The sequence below is a fragment of a genome, unplaced genomic scaffold (assembly GCF_019419815.1).
Source record: "Pyrus x bretschneideri cultivar Hongxiangsu unplaced genomic scaffold, Pyrus_bretschneideri_v1 Contig17, whole genome shotgun sequence".
Taxonomy (NCBI): Eukaryota; Viridiplantae; Streptophyta; class Magnoliopsida; order Rosales; family Rosaceae; genus Pyrus; species Pyrus x bretschneideri.
This window is the reverse complement of record NW_025999468.1, coordinates 1,407,849-1,433,388: the sequence shown is the minus strand read 5'-3', so window position 1 is coordinate 1,433,388 and position 25,540 is coordinate 1,407,849. Positions and strand designations below refer to the sequence as shown.

At 35.3% G+C, this 25,540-nt stretch overlaps 1 protein-coding gene and 1 long non-coding RNA gene across 10 annotated transcripts; one reads left to right on the top strand and one right to left on the bottom strand.

Moving 5' to 3' along the window:
- Positions 1-12,972: 12,972 nt before the first annotated feature.
- On the top strand, positions 12,973-19,490 carry LOC103937320 (sulfate transporter 1.3). 8 transcript variants are annotated; one of them, XM_048581298.1, is made up of 17 exons: positions 12,974-13,215; positions 13,384-13,417; positions 13,545-13,661; positions 15,053-15,195; positions 15,480-15,833; positions 15,925-15,973; positions 16,077-16,284; positions 16,394-16,568; positions 16,667-16,732; positions 16,819-16,932; positions 17,021-17,137; positions 17,231-17,357; positions 17,678-17,964; positions 18,051-18,241; positions 18,578-18,663; positions 18,764-18,840; positions 18,952-19,490. In XM_048581298.1, the coding sequence occupies exons 5-17, from the start codon at positions 15,495-15,497 to the stop codon at positions 19,093-19,095; spliced, it is 1,980 nt and encodes a 659-aa protein (XP_048437255.1). In that variant the 5' UTR covers positions 12,974-13,215; positions 13,384-13,417; positions 13,545-13,661; positions 15,053-15,195; positions 15,480-15,494; the 3' UTR covers positions 19,096-19,490. The 8 variants fall into 8 exon arrangements, with proteins under 8 accessions (XP_048437261.1, XP_048437260.1, XP_048437255.1 ...); XM_048581301.1 differs by lacking the exon at positions 13,384-13,417 and having other exon boundaries at positions 13,545-13,656; XM_048581300.1 differs by lacking the exon at positions 13,384-13,417.
- On the bottom strand, positions 16,908-22,335 carry LOC125475910. Of its 2 annotated transcripts, none has more exons than XR_007257274.1 (2): positions 21,869-22,335; positions 16,908-17,160 (listed from the first exon to the last, which is right to left on the bottom strand). It is a non-coding gene; the product is annotated as an uncharacterized LOC125475910 (long non-coding RNA). The 2 variants fall into 2 exon arrangements; XR_007257275.1 differs by lacking the exon at positions 21,869-22,335 and adding an exon at positions 18,933-19,070.
- Between the last annotated feature and the right edge of the window lie 3,205 nt (positions 22,336-25,540).

The window sequence follows — 25,540 nt, the reverse complement described above, 5'->3', positions numbered from 1 at the left end:
GGTACTAGAGCAATCGATCCTAGTAACATAAAGGAAAATCAAAACCCTAGCTGTCACCATGGGAGATGACAACAACTCATCAAAGCCAACTTGACATGACATTAAAATTTGATAACCCCAACCAACCATTGTATCTTCATCACTCAAATCAGCCTGGGTTGGCACTGGTGTCTTGACTTCTCACTGGGACAAGATAAGTATGGCCCTCATAGTCAAGAATAAGTATGGCTTCGTTGATAGGTCCATAGACCAACCAAGTAACAGCGAAAAAGATGAGTTGCAGCAATGGAATCGTTGCGACAACCTAGTCAAAACCTGGTTATTAAGTTTGATCTCTAAAGAAATTGTTGCTAGCATATTCTATTGTGGAGTGCAAGTAGTTTAGAACGAGTTGCATGAATGCTTCTCTCAGGTTAATAGCGTTCAACTCTTTCACATCGACAATGAAATTCATGATTGTGTTTAAAGGATTAACTAAGTCATTCACTATGACGCCAGGACAAATATTGATGCTGGATCCATTATTTAAGGTCAGTAAGGCATACTCTCTTGTCCTCAAATATCAACATCAGCATGATCTTTCCACTAGAAAAGGGTTGGCCCAAACTGAAGCAGCCGTATTTGCAGCAAAAGGTGCATTTAAAGATGGCAGAAAGAGGGCCAACAATTTCAAGTGTGAGAAGTGTGACAAACCTGTTGGAGCTAAAATTTAACTTAACATGAATCCTAAATAACCTGTTAATCTATATGAGTTGAAAACTTACCTGTCGAAGTTATGATGGTTGTAAAAGAACTCTTCTACTCACTTAGAGACCTTTATATTCTAATGGCGATAGACCCTGAACGTAGAACTCTTTCTTTATGAGCAGGGAATTCATTTATAAGATGCAATGGTAGCCAACTTCCATCTATTATGGAGGGTTGGTTGTTCACCCATTGCACCAAATCCCAACCATGTATTGAGTGGCTTTAGAAGCATGTTGGATGTATTTCCTTAATTATAGGATATTGGTTTTACGAGCATTCAAACTCTAATGATTTCCGTTACCAACATATTACTTCTCCTTTATCATAACTAGTTGAGTCCATACAAGATTCTTACATCCTGGTCATAGCAAGGAAACTTGTCAATCATATTTGAAGTGTGATCACTATGGATGAACGGGCCACACAATAGAGAATTGTCACAAGCCCAATACAGTGGAGTCCGACCAACACAAAAGCAATCCTAGAGGAAACCATGTCTCTACTTCACAAGCAGAAAAATGACATCTCCAGTTCTTTCCCCTTCACGCAGGAGCAATGCCAACAAATCTTGCAAATGCTCAGCAAAATTGCGAAGGCAAAACATGTTGGTAATGCTTCAACACATGATGAACTCTCAGGTAAAGCTTTATATTTGTCTACTAATGGCAAGAAGACAACCTAGATCCTTGACAGTGGTGCCATTGATCACATGGTTTGTAACCCTAATCTATTCACTTAGTGCAAACCAATTAAGAATAAGACAGTGGTACTCTTAGATGGTTCCTTGGTCACTGTCACACATGTTGGCCAAATCATATTTACCTTCTATTTGGTTCTTGATAATGTTTTGTTTATCCCATATTTCCAATTAAACCTCATCTCCATAATAAAATTAACATATCATTCCCTTTGTATCACCATTTTCCTCAATCATTTTTGTGTGATACAGGACCTACGTTTGGGGAAGATGATTGGGATGGGAATTGAAAAGGAGGGGTTGTACTACCTGGATCAAACAAAGAATGTGTCATGCAACTCTGTCCATCTACCATATCCTTACATTTTACATCAACGCCTTGGGTATCTATCCAACAAAATGCCATCTTTATTTTTAGTTCCAAACAATAATAAACCTTGTGATGCAAACAAGTGTCTGGTTTGTCCTTTGACAAAACATATCTGATTGCGATTTCCTTTAAGTGAAATTTCTAGTAAATCATCTTTCGAATTATTACATATTGATATTTGGGGTGGTTATCCTATTACATCTCTTTCCGAAGAACGTTACTATTGTTGATGACTTTACTATGTGCACTTGGGTGTATTTGAAGAGCAGTAAATCAGATACTAGGGATCTTCTTATTAAATTTACTAACATGATTGAAACTCAATTCTCATCCAAGGTTAAAATTATGTGTAGCGATAATGGCCCTGAGTTTAATCGAATTTTATTTACTCTTCCAAGGGCATTGTTCATTAAACTAGTTGTATGAATGCACCACAACAAAATGGTGAGGCTCAAAGAAAGCATTTTCATGTGCTTAAAGTTGCACGTACACTCATTTTTCAGGCCAAACTTCCTAAACAGTTTTGAGGGGATGCTATTACCACAACAACCTACCTTATCAATATCACACCAACACTTCTTTTAAAGGGCAAAACACCTTATGAGCTTTTATTTCAAGTCACACCTAGTTACTTTCATTTGCATGGTTTTGGCTGTTATGTTTTGCCTTTGGGCAAGTGAGTTCCCAAACTTGTATACCATAAGAGCAAAACGGAGAGAGGAATGTTTGAAACCATTGTTTACATCTATAGATGCGTTTAGCAAAAAAATTCTCTTCAAGGTAAGGCTTTCCTCTCTTGATGCTCTTGCTTGTGCAAATAAAAGGTTGTCATCGGCGAAAAATTAATCCTAAATAATAGGAGCAATGGGAGGTACCTTAACACCTTGAGGTCTCATTTGGCAGCTCGAACTATACTGACTATTTCTGTCGGATAGGATAAATAGCCACATGATAGTATTGACTAAATTAGTGGGGCGATTGATGTAGTATTAGACTAATAATCGTATTATTTATATTGTGTTTGGTACTGAACCCGATCAGAAAAGGGAAGGAAAAAAAATTGACAAATCTTTGTTTGTTTGTTGAACTTTTCTCATATTTATACCTATTGAAAACCACACAAATTTTCAAATATCAAAGAAAAATAGTAAATTCCATACATCAAATTCTGAAAAGACCAAATTCTAGCAGCTGACTATATGCAATGTCAGTGGAAAAGTGGAAGTCTTGGGAGGAGGTGGAGGAGGGGGATGAGGTCTTGGCCGGAGAGGGGTTGAGATTCAAAATGGAGCGCCGGAGAGTCTGTGATGGAGAAAGATGAGGCAAGACCGCTGCCGGGAAATGGGACGGAGTCTTAGGGAAGTGGAGTCTGTCAAGAAAGTAGGACAAAGTCATGTTGCACAAAGAACTGCCACAGCGAGAAGCAAAGAGAAAATGCTTAAATGTGTCCTTTGGGGTGGTCGCAAATGGAAGGTTGTAGGGGTTGAAGATGCAGCGGCAGAGAAGAGGGAGGGAGATCTTGCAATAGCCAGAAAAAGATGCAGGGATAGAAGAGTCTTGTTCTGGGTGGTTGGATGGAACCTAGTGGTGGTTCATGGTGGCCGATAAAGTAATTAGGTTTTAGGATTTGTGGGAATTTTTTGGTTTCTTGGAAGTAGCTTGGAATTTTGGAGAGTTTTGATTGGAAAAATGGAAGTGGTGTGGTTGGTTTTTGTAAACAAGGAGAAGGAATTTGCAACGGATTAACACTGATCGAGATTTGAGCCACTCATCTACAACAACAACAAATCGAAAATGGATGATATGGATGAAAGTTCAACACCAATAACAAATCTAAAATTCGAAGAAGAAGAACAGATGGAGGGGAAGAACAAAGGGAGGGGAACCTGGGAAAAAGAAGACAAATGAGAAGATGAACTAGGTTTCAAACGAAGAAGAAGAAAGCATGAGAAGACTAACCTGGGATTCACACGAGAGAGTAAGAGCGCGAGAGTAGAGAGAATGGCTGGAGAGGACCGAAAGTGTGTCTAGAGAGGAATAAGAGAGCGCCCAACTAAATTGTACCGCGGTTTTGGAGGGTATAAGCAAGCGGGTCTTTACAAAGGACACCACACACCATACTCCATACTCCATATTCCATATTATTAGTACTATGGAATATGGAGTAGCTATTTAATACAAACAGACACCAAACATCATACTCCATATTATTAGTAATATCTGGTGTGCCAAACGAGGCTTGAACATCCCTATTCCATCTGCCCATCTTAGAAGAGTTGAAAATATCCTTCAGACTTCAAAGAAAAAACAAGCACATTGGGTAACACTTGAAGAAATAACATCAGACAACAAATGTTACTATAACTATTAATGGGGGTCAAAACTCCGACGTAGAGCACCGCGTCTACCAGTTAGAACATCGATTTGTTTGCATAAAATGATTACCAAGTCCTTGCGCAATGAACCTGTCAAAGTGAACCTTGTTTGGTTGAATTACTATAGCTTCTATACCTTGCCCTTTTTTCATGAAAAGCTAAACTATGGTCGAATTTTCTTCTTTTTGTGAATTTAGAACTCCCACCTATCTCAATGCATTTTCATTTTCTCCTCAGATCAACCAACAAAATACCTTTAACCTAGCTCAGGTGACCTAGAGCATGTTTGGTCTCCTTTTTTAATTCACTTTTTAGTTTTTAAAAATGAAATTTTAATGAAAAGAGTTTCGGCTAACTTTAATTTAACTAAAAATCACCCTTAATTTTTATTTAATGAAAAAGGCTTGAGATTTAATGAAAATGACATAAGTGACATACAACAGGCCAAAATAAATAAATAAATCTCATGGGCTGAAGCAAAGCCCAACAAGCAACATCAAATCTTTCTTTCAACTTTGCCCCTGACAGAGATGGTAACACAACTTCACATTATTTACGGAATTACCATCGAGCCTAAAAGGTCAAATAAAACCAAAACTAATTTAATTTTCAATTTTTTTTTCAACAAATGTTTGCGACCATTCCCCCGAATTAAAACCTATATCATGACAATTAATTCAAGAACCACAATCATTAACTTCTACTCTCCTCTCAAACCCATAATTGTCAAACATTGTCCATAACTCGCATCAAACTTTGGATTCCTTTTAAAAAAGTGCAATTCACAAACCAACCTTCTCAAACCCAAATTTTTTTCAACGTCCATTTCCGTTTTCATAACCTACCTTCTCAAATCTAGATTTCTTCAACTTGTAACCAAACAAAAATTATTTACAAATAACCCAAAACTCGTCAAAATTAAAACTAAGCAAAAAAAGTCGAAAAAAAAATGCAACAAAAGAATCAACAAAGATTATGAAAAGAAAAATGTCACCTTTGATTCTCCTTCAAACATATGATTTTCGTAAAACCCTGCACGTCACCTTTGTTTTGTATCTTTTATCTGGGTTTGGGCATCTGTGCCCTCACCCTTTTGCCCCATTTTTATTTTCCCCTCTCAAACCCTATCAATGTTATTGTTATTCCTGACCCAAAAAAGAAAAATGTCCAGGGAATAGGACCGAGACTAATTCATAAACCCCCAGAATATATTATTCCAAAGGGACATGTCAACGAGATGTATGACTTGACTTGTGAAGTCGATGCATGCTCAACCTATCACAATAATGCCAATTATCTGCCAACAAGATGATATTACGAAGGAAATAAGTTATAGCGGTTTTGGAGAGTAAGGAAATATTTTAAAACTCATTAGTGCTTTTCAAAATCCTTATCCAAACACAAGGTTGTGAAAACCTTCGCTCATAAGGCTGGAATTCTCCTAGTTTTAAAACTCGTTAGTTTTGTTCAATTTAAAAAATAGGCGTAATTTTGCTGTAGTTTTTGAAATACTGTGAGTAATTTTGGTTCAATTTCAAAAATAGTGTGGATTATGTTACTGTAGTTTCAAAAATAGGGTGAGTTATTGTGCTATAATTCTAGGAATAATGTTTATTTTGTCCTCTTCGAGAAATAATGTAGATTATTTTGGTTCAGTTTTCAGAAATAGTGTGAGTTATTTTGTTGTAATTCCAGAAATAATGTTATTTTGGTTCAGTTTTCATAGATAATGTGGGTTATTTTGTTGTAGTTCTAGTAATTGTGGGTTATTTTACTGTAGTTTTAGAAATAGTGTGGATTATTTTGCTGTAGTTCCATATATAGTGTGAGTTATTTTAGTTAACCTTTAGAAATAGTGTTGGTTATTTTGCTGTAATTCCAAAAATAGTGTGGGGTATTTTGGTTTAGTTTCAGAAAGAGTGTAGGTTATTATGTTATAGTTTCAGAAATAGTGTGGGTTATTTTGGTTCAGTTTCAGAAATAGTGTTGATTATTTTGTTATAGTTTCAGAAACAGTGTTGGTTATAAGTCAATACCCAAATTGAACAAAAATATATCCATTTACATATTAATTCTCTCAAGAGTAGTCGTATTAAAGGTATGCTTAGAAGTGACTCTGAGCTTCCAAAATCAGTTATGGCATAAGCATTCGCCTCTCTTAGGTCATCTCCAAAGAAGATGTCAAATCTTAAGTGGAATGTTATGTAATCAAATTTGAAGGTAGAAACAAGCTCTAACCAATATGTCAATTGTATGTAGATTGACATATGAGTTTTCATATCAAATTTGATATATGAGAAAAGGTGATGTCAAATAATTTTTAATTATTTTATTGTGTGGGCCCCATTAATTAGATCTTAAAAGGTTTATTTAATTGATTTCTTTTAAAATTGGTCCTACAAAAATCATTTATAACAAAAAAAACATATAAGTTGGAAAAAGAGGAAATCTGACATTATCACGGCAGCCATCAAATTAATATTTGATATTTATATTTTGACATCTACATTGGAGATGCTCTTATGTGTTTTCCTAGAAATTCACTTCCAAAACATTTATCGTGAATTAGTGTTACAAATTTGGGGGTTAGACGAATATGCATATGGCGAAAAATGTTGGTGGAGGTTTGGAAATTATATGAAGGAATGGAATTGGTCATGAATAAAAAGTAAATAAAAATCTCTAATTAAATAAAAATGCAAATAGCTTTCATTGGAGCTCTGGATTGACCCAACAATGGACACATAAATCGGACACTTGTCACTGTGCATTTCTATCCCACTTCCTTATCCCATTAATCCCTCCATATTTATAGAGCCAACCTGCATTCCATGGAGTTGAAATTCATGGTTTTCGTGATTTTTCTACTGTTATCTGCTTCTTCTTTTTTTTTAATTGTTTTTTATTTTTCTGAATGCTTTTGCGGCCAAGCAACAATGCTTCCAATAGCAAACCCTAACCGTAATATCCCACTCAATTTGAACGGCGAGACACCAAAGATTGGAAGATTGAATTGTAGTCAGTGGACCCAAGCTTTTCGTCTCGGTCGAGATTTTGGGCCAGAGCGGGTCTGAGGCAGCAGTGGCGGCAGTACTCAAATGTTCGTCGACGAGGCAACGATCTCTCCTCTTCTTCGCGAGGAGATCGTTGTTTTCATGTCATGAAGAAATGGGGGAGACACAGATGGGGGTGACAGAGGATAGCAGAGAGATGAAGATCGATATTAAACGGACAAAGAATTGATGTCAGGGGCAAAATCGAAAATTCATTGTTTGGGTCATTTTAATTGGACTGATTTAATATTAGGTTTTATTCCAACCATTAAATAAAGTTATTACATGATTTTTTGTTAACATTCAAAATTTTCAAAACCTTTTTATTAGTTTTTCTTTTTTAAAATGATGAATACGTAACTAAAATTACTGAGTAATCAGTTTAAAAAACAAAAGAATTGGATCCAAGATGAATACTAAACAAGCCCTAAGGTACTCGTTATTCTGGACAAGGTTTTGAAAGTTGGAAGCCTCACCCAGCAATTTATTTAACCTAGTATGTATTCATTACTTTTATTAAATTATTTTGATACAAATTACTCTTATCAAAATTGTTTGTACCATATTTGATCAATCCTGAAATTACTAAGCACCGGTCAACAACATATCATCAAGTACCCACAAGACTTTTCCTCCAACCAGGAGGCTAATCACAACACGACACATGTCGGTATCAGAAGCCAATCACAGTGCGACACGTGTCGATATCAGAGATCAATCACAACACGACACTTGTCAATGTCAGAACAAAGCTAGAAACTCTCTTCTATAAAAGGGGATCATTCTCTCACAATAATCCCTAATGTCACTTGTACTAAACTATTCACTAGAACTCACTAAAAGAGAGCTTGAACCTATGTATTTGTGTAAACCCTTCACAACTAATGAGAACTCCTCTACTCCGTGGACGTAGCCAGTCTGGGTGAATCACGTACATCTTGTGTTATTTGCTTCCCTATCTCTATTCATTTACATACTTATCCACACTAATGACCAGAGCAACCTAGCGAAGGTCATAAACTTCACACTTTCTGTTGTACTAAAGCCCTTGCCGATTTTGTGCATCAACAAAATTAATTAGCTACAAAGTACAAAACCAATGTGTAGTTTAGTACTTGTAGAGCAAAATAATTAAAAGATCAAAATGGTTTCTAACCTAGTTTAGGTGATTTCCTCGTAACGATTTGTCTCCATCTTGATACGAAATGAAACTTGAGCTATGACTAAGAGCACCTCCATTTAGGGACTCCTATCACCAATTTTAAAGACTCATTTAGAGACTTTAAAAGAATTCGAGCTTCTAAAATAATATTGTCTGTAATGGGAAGTTCTTATAGTATATTCTATAAATGCAGGGACTAAAATATTAGAAAACATTGTTCATTTTGTTAGAGTATTGTGACCATTAATAGAAACCAAAAAGTTACCTCTACTGTTGGCCAATGCTTCTCAAAAAAAAAAAAAAAAAAGAGGGAAAACTACGGGAGAAATCCAAATGCTGTACAGCATTCCTTTGCCGCGTTGGTGGGTTTCCTTCCCACTCAAAATAAATAGGGGACCACTCTTCGAGTCCCTATCTATAGTCCTCATATTAGAAAATTTCTTGCAAGTATCCGATGAGTTCCCATATATTAAGATATTTTGAGATGCTTGAAGTACTCTAAACAAGAGACGACAAAGCTAGCCTAAGAAAAAAAATATGTAAATGTCACACATAGCTAGCCTAGATTCTCAGTGTGAGAATCAAACATTGAAATATATGTACCCTAAACAAGACTCCACAGATAGCTTGCCTTTGCTCTTTTCCCACCATGAGACTCGATGCATAAACATATAGCAATAATTGAAATCGGACCTAGATTAAGTCTCAATATCGTTCTTTTCTTCTTTACATGCAATAGTGGAAGAGAGGATAATTGAAGCTAGATTAAGTGTTAATATCGTCATATTAACATAGTTTATATCCTCAATTTGCGTGGAAGTTAACCAGTCTAAAACTATCCATGCATATTTTCTAAAATTTTGTGAAAAGTACGTCTAATTGATAGATAATTCATTTGTGGAAATAATTACTAACCTGATATCTTGTTCTTCGATTTGGAAGAAGTGCATATATACAAGTACTTCGCAATCAAACATTCTGAACGGACGAATTGGAAAGAATCATAGAAATATTGATAGAGGACAAATCGGTAAGAGCAAGCTGAAATATGCATATAAGTGGTGAAGTGATGCGTACGTAGTGGACTTTACTCGCACAAAGTCATGCTTCATGAAATTGAACCCTCTCTGGACCGAGTATTTGGCACATTGATGCGTCTTCGTATAGTAAAGAACATTGACAAATAAGTTGGCCTAATAAGTTAAGGAGACGTCTAATCTGGTTCTTTATCATTTTTAAAGTACTACTTTGAAATACAAAGCGAAGAGATAAAAGTTTGATTTCGAAATACAGTTTAAAAAAAATGCGTTTTTGTCTAGTAAAAATGAAAATTAAGTTGCATTCATGATAATGTCAAGCGGCTGTGATAATTACGGGCTCGTTTGAATGTGCTTTTAGAATGACTGAAGGGTTTTTAGAGAAAATGCTTTTCGGTTCTAAAAGCACTTGACGTGCTTTCTGTAAGAAGCATCAGTTATGCGCTTCTTCTATAAAGCACTTTAAGTGTGTTTCCATAATTTACTTGCATTTTAACTAAGGATTGGTTCAAAAAATAATTTAACCAAAAACGCTTTCAGTTATTTTAAAAACACATTCAAACGAACTCTAAGAGAAATTTGTTTATATTATCTTTTGATGAGATACATTCATAATCTGGAAATTCAAACTTATCCATATCTGACTAAGTAAATGTTATAGCGACCACTTTGTACTTAAATAGGTGTCCCTACCACATATTTCATATGCGACCCCTTTGTAGACAATGAATTTTCTGAACTCTCCCATTTGAACTTTCATGAGGCATGGACCAAGGAGATAGTATATTAACCGCCTATTTGGAAAATATTAAATTGATGTTTTTTTTTTGGTCAATTTAATTTGCGTAAAGTGGTTTATATGTTAGTCTATTTAAAGGTTATATGCTTGCTGTGTCTTCAATTCAATGAAATATCACACAATCAATCTAACTAAAAGCATAAATTATTACAATTTCATTATCTTATGATGTAAAAAGAGAAAATTGAAATTTCATGGTCCATTTTAATAATTACTCCAACCTGAACCGCGTGAAATGTAATTAGTCTTTTTTTTGTTGGTGGTGGAATGAAAAAATATAGATGCAAATAGATTCAGGTCCGAAAACAAATGCCATTTTCAGATTTAGTCCAGTTGCTTGTAAAATGCATATAAAAACTACAAAAGAAACATATTTAAAAAATAAACGAATACAACTAATTCTGAAAAAGTTAAATTACAAGCAAAAAAATCCATAATATGGAAAAATGAAAACAATTTATCTATAATAACAACAAAAAAAAAAAATGTGGTATACGTTATAAGTAAGACATTTACAATCTAGGTATATTAAATAATAGCTCACACAATTGGTCTATTTTTACTAATAATTCACAAAATTGAATTTATATTCTTCATAAATTATTTTAGATGATTTCTTTATGTTTGTCTTTCATTTTCTCTAACCACGGAATTATTTTAGACGATTACTTCAGTCAAAATACTTCAAATATCAATGCACTTTGGCAGATAATGAACCTCCGATAAAGTCCATAAAGATGTCGTCTAATAAGAAAACTCAAATTAATCAGAATTAACAACTGAAATCGTACCAAAAAGGGAAAGAAGGATGTTGCCATCTGAAAATGCTATAGGTACTAATGTAGTGTAATTAGATAAAAACAAAACAAATGTAATATCACGTCCTTATATATATCGATATAGCACATCAGAAATCATACATGCAAGTTCTTCCAACGACAGTTGCTTCGCCATCAAATTTATAAGTAAAGACTATGAGTCACACCATTAATTTGACAACGATCATAAATAACACAATCTTCAGCATGTAGTATCACACTCTCATTGTAATCGATATAATTATACATGCAACTGCAAACTCTTCAGGCGATAACTATTCCAAAACAAGATACATATATACATATATATATATATATGTATATACGGGAACCCCTTTAACTTGACATCGAACATGAATTACACAACCTTTAGCGACCTATTCTAACACAAAATAAATTAATCTCAAATGTTAAATACAATTATTCTTCTTTCTAATATTGTGTGACTACAGTGATAAGATTACATCTTTTGTAAGAATATTGAAAAAAAGTACACAACTTATACAATCTCATTTATAGTTACCATCAACCTTTGAGACATAAGCTGCTATTTCGTGCACTAGTTTAGTCGTTTAATCATGATTAATCCAAATCCAGACTGTTCATCGTCAATTACTGGCAAAATCCACGTTCAATATGCGACATCTCGAACCTGGCCCAATACACGTCCCTGTTCATTTTCCGTGGGCCCCCACCCCCTCACTTTAACAAGAGAAACAAATGCAGGGAGTTGAATTTGGACGGAAAAAGCCAACGACCATAGATAGCCAAGCATGTCCCTTCTTTCTCCTGCTTTTTTGCACGTGGAGTCGTTGGGGAAGCGGGGCATTTCTGTAACAAGACCATATGTAAACGGCGTTACGGCGGTGTGAACAAAAACCAACCATACAATTTAAACAGTGTATCAACTGCGTACACAAGACAACGTGTATTTTATTATTTTTAGAATACGAGTCATTGTCGATTTAGATTGTAGCCACATGTTTTAGTGCAAGCTTAAGTTATATTTAAATTTTTCTTCCACGAGTGAGGATGTATAGAATTATGGCAAAAATCGGTCGAGTATAAGATTCAAAATCCTTCAACATAATTTTTTTTATTTTTAGTTTTTGAGATTACAATGACAAATCAGGAGCAAAATCAGGACATGGATTAGGTGGGTGTCGAGGCGATCTGAGTGGCCCTTTGGTGGCCTAGGCAGGCGACTGGGTGGCCTAGGTGGTCTGGGAATTTCAATTTTTTTTTTTCGAATTTGAGAAAGGATGAATGCAAATCAGTTGTGTTTTGGTTTTTCTGAACTTCCTGAGCTTCTGGTCTGTGTTCTTGCAAAGAGGAAGAAGATGAGAGAAAATTAATTTATCTCTCTTCCTTCCACATCCACCTGACCACTCTCAAACTATTTAATTAAACCTTTTTTTTTTTTAATTTCTGTCCACTCAAGTTTGGATAGCTAGCATAAGTTGCTTGACTTTTCTAAAAGCAAAAGGCTGTCAGTCCATAACATCGGGTGCTATTGATTTTTTTCTCATTAAAAAAACATAGATTGTCAAGGTGATGTTGCATCTTTATGCGGCTCAATGTTCCACTTTTCTTTTCATACCCACATATTTGATATTTTCATTTCTCTTTAAATTCAAAATAAATTTATATGATTTTTAAAAGATATTTTATAAATTAATACATACTTGTGATTATTTGAACTTTTATTTCCAACATGTCGTCCGATTAACGTTGTTTAGAATCTTATTTTTACTTATAAGTGAAAAAAAATATCATTAAAACATAATACCAAATGAAAAGTTGTAAACTCTTTTGCCAACCTTATGTTATTTATATGTGACCTACCGTAACATTCAATCTTTGACAATTTATGTGATGTCGAAAATTCAACAAAACCATCACATCACAAGAAAAAAAAGAAGAAAAATCTGAAAAGATGAATGACTAAATTTTTCTAAAATCTTTCTAAAATTTTAATAATAATGCTATCGAAGAATTGAGTGGATGTGAGTTGGGCGTCGATATTTTTGTGAATGTGATTTCTAAATTTTTCTATAAATTGTCGAAGATTCTCGCTGACCTTCAGCCTGCCTGTTCAAGTTTGGTACTTTACTGACACGGGGTGATGGTTACTTAATTTTCTCAGCAACCAAACAGGTCTCTATTTTATTGGGTTTTTAGTTTCATATTTGGGGGACTCATTGGTTTTTTGGGATTCATTGTACCTAGACAAAAATTTAGCCCTTTTCATCTCTGCTTCTTCAAGGGTTGCCCCTCTTTTTTATTTTTTTTTATTTTATAAATTGGATATTTTCTTTTTCCCAGAAACATGACGACCATTGAGTGTGGGAAAGAGAAGGTGCAAACTCTTTTGCTGGGTCTTGCCTATTCGTGCATATTTAATCTGGTTTTTTTTTATTCGTTTTTCCCCATTTTTTCTGCATTATTTTATTAATCTTTTGGTTCTTTTTGCCCTTTTGCAACAGGAGTTTGGCGCTTGAGTGGATTTTTATTATTTCCAGAAGGGAAGAACCTTTGGTTTTGGTGTAAATTCTTGCTCCCACTTTCAGTGGCTTGCATGAGAAGCATATGTAGGAGGTGAGGTAGTCTTTCTTTCATATATATCATCCATTGGTTGTGATTTTTATTCTTCACCGATTTGTTATGCATGCTTTTTCTTAGACCAATGGAGGTGAAACCATGTATCTGATTGGGAAATACTCACAAATAGAACTGGTTATATGTAAATTTGACGGTAATCCGTTTATAACCCTGGTTTAATGCCCTTTTGTTGACGTGTTAGTATCACTCGGGTTCATTTTTTGTTAAAAGTTTGTAACCAGTTCCATCCGCGTGTATTTCCCGTAAGATTTTGATTAAGGAGTGGGATTGTTTGATTGGGGTGATGTTATTCTTAAAACCAAATAGTTTAAGGATAATTGCAGTTCAATCGAATCGGTCAAGTGGAATTTTAAGGAATTCTAAAGTGGCATAATTGATTCTTGAACTTTTCTGCAGAATTAGAAATAAAGTAGGGTTACAACTTTTAATCCCCTTTTTTTGTTTGGAACAAAAGCACATTTTCTCTTGTGACACTAGTTTTTAAAAGTTAAAAGCCTCTTCGATGCTTCTGCTTCTGTTGTTCGTTTCATATCAGCACCAATCAATCAACACTGTGAAGAAGAAGAATACAGCACAAAAAACATTACCTATTTGATCGACAAGTTTGCCTCTAGTTTCAATGAAGTAGACCCTTTTTTGCCCTCCCTCCATCCCTTCTTTCTGTCTTGTTCATTTGTTTTAGGTCAGTCAATGACTCAAATCGAATCCATTGTGGTCACAAAGTTCTCAAATAGTAGTTGAAAAGTAAGTTAGAGAACTAGGGTTTGCTTCAAATGGACCATAAAGAATTTGATTCCATTTTTTCTTCTTTTCACTGAAGTCACCGGTTAAAACTTGAAGACATCTACTTCAGGACTTGCATTTGCTGTTTGTGAGGGACTTAGGGTTGAAAAATAAGGCCTGAATTAAATAATTAAAGTGGATTTATGCTTCTGGTTTTTCTAGTTGCTGCCCATCTGTGCTCAAGTCAAACATCATTTGTACTACGGTCTAGTACTATGGTCTAGTGATATTTCTCTTCACTTGTAAGTGAGAGGTCTTAGGTTCAATTCTCGCCAAAGGCAAATTTGAACCACATTATTGCTAGCTCATTGTGAGGCTAAGCCCACCCCCTCCCCTTAGTGTAGATAATATCGTTTGTTAAAGAAAAAAAAAAGTCTTAACATCATTTTCTAATACATTTTATAATTCTACGCTGTACAATTATGGAAGGGATGATGATCTGTTTGCTTACATCAATCTCCAGCAATTTAATAATCAATTTGTGGCGGGTTGGGGTTGACTTTTTTGTTAAACTTTGTTGACTTATTACTAATTATGTATTTGATGTGTAAGTGATCCGCATTCACTCCTTAATTCTTTTTTTGGGCAGCTTGAAAAGTCTGCCCACAATTACTTTTTAAGTGCTTATATAAGGAAGAGCATTTCAGCTTCCTTCAGCAGTCTCGTAAGCCCTGTCTACATTAAAAAACAACTGTCTGCGAAGAGCCTTCTCCGGCATCCTTTTATCATTAGGTTAGCTTCAGTCTCTTCTGTAACTATCACTTTTGCCTAAAAAGTTACATCTCTTGTGACTTCTTTTGAGTCTTCGATTCTTTAAGATATTTGCATGAACTGACATCAAAACAATATTCCATTGGACTAGTTGGCAAAAAAACACTTCTGCATGCCACTAGAAACTGATTCTACTTGTATATTGCAGGCCATTGCACTCTTTCGCTATCACTTTGTTCGTAATATAAGAGTCACTACTCTGTTATGCCCGTTCATCATTTCTTTTTCTGTTTCTTGCATTACAGGTGAACTGATTATCCATGGCTTCAGTTCATTCAAACGAGGACCTCGAAGCCAAAGACATGGACTCCCGAAGCTTGTCATCTTCGCGCAATCATTCACAGGGCGCGCCATACATTCACAAAGTTGGAGTTCCCCCAAAGCAGAACTTTTTCAAGGAATTCTCAAACACTTTGAAAGAAACATTCTTTTCAGATGATCCTCTACGGCCCTTCAAGCATCAACCTAAGTCACGAAAGTTCATCCTCGGCGTGCAGGCCATTTTCCCCGTATTTGAATGGGGGAGAGACTATAATCTATTGAAGTTTCGGGGGGATCTAATTGCCGGACTGACTATTGCTAGTCTTTGCATTCCTCAGGTAAATTGGCAGCTTAATCTATTGCAACTTAGCTAATTTCTGTCATTTTCCGGTTCCATAGATCTGATGATTTTCTCAACTGGAAAATCAGGACATTGGATATGCAAAACTTGCAAACTTGGCTCCCCAGTATGGATTGTGTAAGTATTTCTATGCTACTCTAGAACACACCTTCCTTTATTGTACCTGCTTTCCTTGGATGTTGTTGTGAGACTTCTCCTTTGCTTTTCAAAACCTTTACAGATTCAAGCTTTGTTCCACCATTGATCTATGCGATCATGGGCAGCTCAAGAGATATAGCCATCGGACCTGTCGCTGTGGTGTCGCTCCTGCTGGGTACACTTCTTCAGGATGAGATTGACCATGTTAAAAACCCAGATGATTACCGGCGCCTGGCCTTCACAGCTACCTTCTTTGCAGGCATCACCCAAGCCACCCTTGGGATTTTGAGGTACTTTAGCTTGATTACATCTTACATTTTTTTACCTTAAACTCTCATTCTATCTGTCTCTAAAGGCCTCTCAGTCGTAATACTATACTTGTTCTATTTTTGTTACCAGGCTGGGATTCTTGATTGATTTCCTATCTCATGCTGCCATTGTTGGCTTTATGGGTGGAGCTGCCATCACAATTGCTCTCCAACAGCTTAAGGGTTTTCTTGGAATAAACAATTTCACCAAGAAGTCTGATATTATATCTGTAATGCAATCAGTATTTCGCTCAGCTCATCATGGGGTAGGCTCTATTTAGGGTTAAAATCGGAAACATCAAAATTTTTTCTTTCACTGACTGCAACATCAAGTTACTGATCCCTGTATTACAAAATTTTGCAGTGGAACTGGCAGACAATAGTCATCGGAGTATCATTCTTATCGTTTCTCTTGCTTGCCAAATATATTGTAAGAATCCCCAAGCTTTACTTCAATTCGCCTAATACAATCTGCTTGTTAGTTCTTGTCTGATTTTCACATGTTCTGGGGAGCAGGGAAAGAAGAAGAAGAATCTCTTCTGGGTTCCAGCAATCGCCCCACTGATATCTGTTATCCTGTCCACTTTTTTCGTGTACATAACTCATGCAGAAAAGGATGGGGTTGCAATTGTAAGTCCCCTGTATTATAAATGGTACTTCAGAAGAACGTTGATTTCAGTTACAAGAAAGAGTACTTACGGTTTCTCTATGCATGTAGGTGAGACATATTGAAAAAGGAATCAATCCTCCATCTGTAGATGAAATATTTTTCACTGGTCACTATCTTGCAAAGGGTTTCAAGATTGGCGTTGTAGCTGGAATGGTAGCATTGACGGTGAGCATCTCCGAGCCCATTTCCTGCCAAGAAAAAAATTTGATATCATTTCTTGTATCTTAAACCCTGTTTCTTATTGGTGTGAATTATCAGGAAGCTATAGCAATTGGAAGAACTTTTGCTTCCATGAAGGACTACCAGATAGACGGAAACAAAGAAATGGTGGCTCTAGGAACCATGAATATTGTCGGCTCAATGACTTCCTGCTATGTTGCGACAGGTGAGAAAGATACCAAATAAATTATGAATTACACACACTAATAGTTACGAATGTTTATTTGTGCATGATAAGGGCCGAGTGTTCTAGGCTTCTAGCAGGCATGGACCATGTTTTCACCGCAAAAGTTTGACAAGTAAAACCGTTGAAGATGGATTGTAGATAAAGTGCATAGAAATTTGTCAAAATAATACAAATCTAGCGAACGTAGTTTGTTGATACTCTAAGGTTAAGCAATGAGCATGCTTAAAAACCTTGAACCTTGCATCTAGAGGACACGTGACGAAGGACATGGAACTGATTGAATGCTCTTATATTTGCAGGTTCCTTCTCTCGCTCGGCAGTGAATTACTTTGCCGGATGCCAAACTGCAGTCTCTAATATTGTGATGTCCATCGTTGTTTTCCTAACCTTGCAATTCATCACACCTCTTTTTAAGTACACCCCGAATGCCATTCTTGCTGCCATCATTATATCTGCTGTGATCAACCTAATGGACTTCCAAGCAGCAATCCTTATATGGAAGATTGACAAATTTGACTTTGTTGCTTGCTTGGGAGCCTTCTTTGGTGTTATCTTTGTATCTGTTGAGATCGGCCTCTTAATCGCGGTAAATAAATCTATTGTTAACTGCCTTGTATTCGAAAACTATAATATAGAGATCAGCTATCTAAGTTAACAATTGTTTCTGTCCAGGTCTCAATATCCTTTGCTAAAATCCTCTTACAAGTTACCAGACCGCGGACTGCCATACTCGGGAAGATTCCTGGGACTAATGTATACAGAAACATCCAACAATATCCAGAAGCAACTAAGGTTCCAGGGGTTATGATTGTGAGAGTTGACTCTGCAATTTACTTCTCCAACTCCAATTACATTAAGGAGAGGTACATATGCTCTCTAGTTTATGCTTGGTTCGCTTAGATTTTCGTGGTTATTCTTAAAGATGCAATAAAAAAAGGGGTGACTGAGGACCGAAAAATCTATAAACAGAAAACTTCGGCTTGCCTTACATTGCCAAACTAAGCTGTTTCTTTCGACTTATTAAAGGTTTCGTTACTTGAAATGTGCAGCATAGGGTATACAAGTCATATGTTAGTTCTAGTACTCTATATGGCCTCATCATGAAAGGAACCTAGAAATGGGCTGACATTGATGTTTTACAATCTGCTTAGGCATACTATTTTTATCTTTCGCGGTACTCAAGTTCAACTTCCTTGCAGGATATTGAGATGGTTGGTGGATGAAGAAGAACAGTTGAAAGAAGCCTACCTACCAAGCATTCAGTTTTTGATCGTTGAAATGTCACGTAAGCAGTTTTCTGATCTTTTAAACCAAATGCTGATAGGCTGATTCATTACTCTCGGTTATCTAAATTCATTTCTCATGGTGTCTTGTGTTTGTTGCAGCTGTGACTGACATCGACACCAGTGGAATTCATGCCTTGGAAGAGTTGCACAGGAGTCTCCAAAAGAGAGACATTCAGGTAAATTACACACACGCGAAATCATCCTACGTCATTCTCTACTTCAGTTAACAAAATAAACTGACATTGTATGTGACATGAACTTGTCTTACCTCCAACCTTAACGTGCAGCTTGTTCTCGCAAACCCCGGACCGCTGGTGATTGATAAGATTCACGCATCCCACGTTTCAACTTTGATCGGCGAAGACAGAATCTTCCTCACAGTGGCTGAGGCCGTTTCATCCTGTTCCCCGAAATTGGTTGAAGAACCTTAAGTGTAAATGGAGTGTTTATTGTTTGAGAGAGAAACGGGTGCACAAAGAAAGTATTGAAATGGAGAGAGAGGCTTAACAGGTTATTCAGTTGAAAAGCTTATGGTGGGGAAGTGAATGTGAAAGTGGTGAAAGATGAAGTGCCTGGGTCCAATGCAAGTAAAAAGTTAAAAAGATACGCAAAAACAGGTGCAAATGGTAAAAAGGTGTTAAAATTACAGGAAAAAAGTTTATAGAAGGATAATCTAAATTCTCTCTCTCTCTCTCTCTCTCACAGATTGTAAACTCGGCCATCTTGCTCTCTGTAGTTTTGGATTACAAATTACTTGCCTTGTATTCCTGTTACGATTTGAAGAGTTTTAATTCTTTCCAGTTGATAAATGCATTTTGTTCTCTTACTATCTGGTGCCTCTACGCCTGGTTTTAGTTCTAGATATAGATTTGTATGCTTTTGGATCTATATGTTTGGGTTTCCACTTACCTATCAAGAAGTCGAACCCAGAATGTATCGTGTGGACCATTGGATCATGGTGTTGTTGTTTAGGTGGGCTTCTAATTGGAAAATTCTATCTCTTGTTTTAGTTTTACAGGAAGGAGTCGAAAAAACTAACCTTTTAAGGAGCTTTTCTAACCAAACTAGAGGAAGGCGCACCCTATATGAAATAGAGCAATATAAATATCATAATATAGTTTTGCAAAATAGATGAACACAGTGTTTTCGATAAATCATGAAATATTCACAATAATGATTAAAGGGATAAACGATCTCTAATTTTAGTGACCTTTGTAAAAATAGTCTATGAATGAGGACATGAAAAAAAGGAATAGGCCCAAATTAATGGTTGCGCCGTATAAAGTTACTAATTGGTTATATACAAATACAAAATGGCGTATGAAGTATTAAAGTTTTCTACGGTAAGCATTGTAGAACTATAGTATATGGCGTTGAAAATTAATGAAAAATATCACAAAGTATGAAACTTAGCCTACACTAGTTATTGTTACAAAAGCGTAAAACCTTACATATTATTTATGGATGTGTATCGAACCCTAGGTAACAGAGTGATTGCTGCTGGAGTCATAAACATAGGAATTGCTTTTGAGGAATCAAAATATACGATCACAAAATGGTGTTATTAAATTAAAGGAAATTAATCGGATTCATCTTTGTAGTTCGTTTGGAAGTGCTAAAAGCATTTTTAAGAAAACACTGTCCAAACGAGTCATGCATCCAATTGTAATTAATGCAAGATTCTTATCTAAATAGGGATTTATATCATCTTATATATCGTAATATTTCACACACATCAATACAAGGAGTCATATCTAATATTCCATTGTTTGATTGTGTCCAAGTAGCATGAGAATATTACACTATATGAAACGATATCTAATCTCAACAATGATGAAAAGAAAGGTGACGATTAAAAATCTTAAATCTAGTGTCACCAGAAAAAAAAATAAAGCTTTTTCTATTTGGATCCATAATGTTGAATACATCTCACATTAAAGTTTAATAGTAAATGACTTCTATATCCTAATATGTTATGACAATTCAGACTTCATAAGGTTTAAAAAAAATCTAAATATACCCCAAATAACCTTTTTGGTGTGTATATCTCAAGATTATTTATCTTTTTCAAAACTACTCTCACCCTTTATTATAGAACAAACCCTAAATAATGAAACTACAAACACGTTGATTGAAAAAAAAATTATTTTTGATGAATGGAACATGAAGTCGATGTTTCGGAAACTTCACATGATGTAAGACTTCATATTTTTCCTTGTATTAATGATTTCAATGACTTCGGCACACCTATAGCTGCGTTATGAATGATATTCCTTGAAAAAGTATTGTTGGTGATGAGAATCACACCCCTAATAAACCCTGGTCATATTTGATCACAAAAATCTCAAGAGGTGAATGTGGGGTGTAAAAAAAAAAAAATATATATATATATATATATAGATATATATATATCGCTTTTTTGCCAAAATGATCCCTAAAATTTGCATAATTCTTCATTTTAGTCCCTAAGATTTGAAATCAATAGAAGTGGTCCTTGAGATTGTCCATTATCAATCATTTTCGTTCTTTTACAAAAAAAAAAAACATGTTAAATAAGGATCAAAATGATAAAAATACCCTCAATTTAACAAACAATATACCAAAATGATTTGACAAAAAATGGAGGATATTATTTTCATTTATTCTTATTTAATGGAGATTTTTCATGGAATGACTAAAATGATTGTTGATGAACAATCTCAGGGATCACTTCTGTTGATTTCAAGTCTTAGGGACCAAAGTGAGAAGTTATGTAAATCTCAAAGACCATTTTCGCTAAAAAGTCTATATATAATTTGTATTTGCACGTAAGATGTGAAAAGTATGAAGCATATGTAGAAAATTTGGGCTGTATGTTGAGAGCGTGGAGTGTGAAAGTATCGTGAGAAAGTATGTGCGTGTCTTAAAATAATTTTAATAGAAAAGTAAATGTGGAGTGGATTAAGTATGTGTGTGTATTCACAGTGTTAATAAAACAAGCCAAAAAGAATGTCTTGAAAAGCTTGAAAAAAAAAAAAAAATCTAATTTCTGATTATTCTGTGCTTAATTGCTTCATCCTTTTACTGAATCCTAAAGTCCCGCTGTGTATTGAGCATAATCTAGTTGAAGTGGGTTGATCTCACCCTACATATCAAATTCACACTAAATTTGAAGTCTATAAAATGATTGCAAATTTATTAAACTAAACAAATTAATTGGCATACCTGCAGAGCCTTTTTTGGTCCAACATCTGCTTGCAGGGCAAGGATGAAGTCTTCTTCTCATGTCTGTAGAAAGCTGGCTAACTAGTTACCAGTTCTCTCATCCCAATTAACCAAATCGCAGGAATAAGTTTTCTGATGAGAGAAAACAACAAGATATGGAATAAGAGAGAGAGAGTACTAGTGTGGTCTTAATATATATGATTGGAGAGAGAGAGAGAGAGAGAGAGAGAGAGAGAGAGAGAGAGGAATGAGAGAGGAAGAATAGGTCCAGTTTTAAGTGGTGGGATAAGAGTAAGCTGGTAATTAAGCGGAGAGTGGGATCCTCATCAGAAACCCAGCACCAAAAAGTAGTGATAATTCTAATAAAGTATGCACAACTAAAAAAAAAAAGTCGGTCATTTTACATAAGGGATAAGATTTGGGTTTTATAAGAATCTGGATCCTTAGGATCTCTATGCTCACATGGAAATTTCTCACATCCCTCTCAAGTTCCTAACCGTGCCATTGACTCCATTAACCAAGCCTTATTTAAGATACAATTAGGTTACTCGAAGAGACGAGGTTTTAACGTAAGATCTCTAATATAGGGATAGGTGGTCTTGATCACATGAGCTATAAATGTCTTGCATATATAGCAATGAAATTAAACAAGTGATATGCTACATTGTCAGTATCATACACCATTTGATAAGCAGAATGATGGCACATGCAGGTTGGCAGGAAGGGAAAGCAACTACTTTTTAGAGATGTTTAGGCAGAAGGAAACAAGAGGATTTGGTTTTACTTCGTTGGTATGTGATGAACGTAGATGCAAAGGAAGCTACATGCATTAAGGGTATGCATACTCAGGTTGTGACAAAGGTCTTGGGATATGAAGCGAAAGGGGCCTGGGATATAAAGTGATAGGGTCCTGGCAGCACAGGATACTAATCTTTTTTCTCTCTTTCTTTACAAGATACGATTCTAATAATATAGGCACAAATAAACCTTGCGTATATGGAGAGATTTTTCAACAGGACTAGAACACAGGATGATACATTACGTGTCATTATGCAAATGATGAGATATGTGTATTAAAAAGTTAGGATAAATTACATTTTCATACCTTAGGTTTGGGGCCTATTTCAATTCCTTACAATATCTTCAAAACATTTCACTTTCATACCTTAAGTATTATTTTATTTCAAAATAATACATCCGTTACATTTTTTATCCATTGATCCATTAAGTGCTGACATGGCTGCCACATATCTACCACGTGGCTGCCTTTTCTCAACACAAAAAATAAAAAAATAAAAAATAAAAATAAAAAAAGAAACCCATCCCCTCTCTCCGCAACCACCCCCCCCCCCCACACCTCTAAACTTGCAACAACAACAAGAAGAAGGAAGGAAAAAAAAAAAAAAAAACCTTGAAACCCATCCATCTCATCTCCCCGCAAAAACCAACCCCCCCCCCCCCGCGCACGTGCGACCGCGAACCAACCGCCTCCACTCTGTTGGAGTTGAAATTGAAATCCATTTCTCACTCTTCTCTCTCTGTCTCACTCTCGTCTTTGGTGGTTTTGGGTGGTGTTCAGATAGAGATGAAGGGTGGGGGTTTCTTGGGTGGACGAAAGAGGACCTGGGTTTTGACTCAAATGACAAGGACTAGTTGGTGGTTGGGGTGGGAGAATGGGAGCTACAGTTGCACTCTTCTTCTTCTTCTTCTAGGTTGCGGGTTTTTGGGTGTGGAGGGACGAACTCGGTTTGGGCATTTTTTTTCCCTTCTCCTCCTCTTGCTTCTTTTTCTTGTTGTTGCAGGTTTAGGGATGTGGGGGGTGGTTGCAGGGAGATGGGATGGTTTCAATATATATATATTTTTTTTGTGTTGAGAAAATTCTTTAAAAAAAATTTATTTTTTTGCCAATTAGCATATATGTGACAATCACGTCAGCACTTAATGGATCAATGGATGGAAAATGTAACGGAGGTATTATTTTAAAATAAAATAGTACTTAAGGTATGAAAGTGAAATGTTTTAAAGATGTTGTAAGAAAATGAAATAGGCCCCAAACCTGAGGTATGAAAATGTAATTTACCCAAAAAGTTAATAACTTAAAAAGTAAAATTTCTCACTACTTGTATAAAAACACGTAATGTATCTTTCATCCGTCACAATGAAAAAAAATTTCTCCCGTATATGGAGTTTATGGACTCATTATTCATTGCAATGCTCAATCATATTGCTGCTTAACAGTTGTTGGATTTGTGGATAAATTAAGGTGCCAATTCCACTATGAACTCTAACATACGCATAGCCATTTCTAAGTTTCGGAAGTTGTGTGCAAAATTTATAAAATGGCCCCTCCTTAATTAAGATGGTTTTTCTAAAAATGTAGGACAATGTATTGATCCTAGAAAGTAATAACTTAAATAAAAACAACTTTAGGATCACTTATTGTAAGTTTACAAATGTCATTAAATATCAAGTAAAAAGAACTACAAACATAACCTTCACTAAATAATCAAAAGCTTCAATCTTAAACAACCAAACAAGAAAAAAGCTTCAAAAGCTCTAACTTTAAATTTTCACTTGAATATATAAATTATTATTTACTAAAATTGAAAAAAAATTGTTTTTTAAGTTTTGTTATTAGCACTCCAAATATCTCATTGTGTACTTTAAATTTTTATAGTTATAAAGAAAAAAGTTTACCCTTATGAGGATCGAAGAGCGTAGTGTGAAACGCTAAGGAAGAAAGAAATTTTGTATCACTTCTTTTTTTATAGGGATTGAAATTTTGCTGCTATGTCAAAAGAGATAGCTATACTGATTTGGTATCAATTTGTATTTTCTTATATCATTAAGGAAAAACAATTTTGATTCAAATTCAATAATCATTCATTAATTAATAGTTAATGGTTCCAGTTTGTTTTGCTTTTGTGACTAAAAAAATTCAAATTTTATTTTCTAATAAAATCAATTGAAAAAGGATAAGGTAGACATGTACACCTCTCTTTAAATATTTATATGTAATAATGCTATATGTTAAAAAAAATTACTTTTATTAGCACTATAAATAGCTTTTATTAGCACTATAAATAGCTTTCACAGGTAACAAGGATCATCACGTGCATTTGAGCTCATTTGACAAGTGCATGCTTTTAAACAACTAAAAACGCTTTTAGATAAAATGTTTTTGAAATCAATTCTTAATAAAAATGCAAGTCATAATCGATTTATCTTTTCTTAGACAAGTCACAACAAATCTATCTTTTCTTAGACATGTCATAATCGATTGTTGAATGTTTTTGCAAAAATTTCTCGGCTAAGATATTTGTCCTAGTGCGGCAAGCAAATGCCACCGATGCATAGGATTTTCTTATGTCTCGAGTTAACTTCAGTAAGATGAGAAATGCTTGGGAAAATAGTCACCCGAATAACTGTCAGCTATTAATGTAAATGAATCACACTTGGACACTTGGACCCATACTCTTCAAGGTGCAACATGTGGTTATTGTCGCAACACTTAACATATAGTGCACTTGATCGTAATGAAGATTTGAAAATTGTTGCAGGCTTATTTCTTCTTGCATGAACAGCGTCAGGATGCTGCAGCAGGACATTGAGACCGTTCCTTTAATGGTATCCGATGGTGGCATTCAAACAATGAAGAGAGAACAAGAGGGC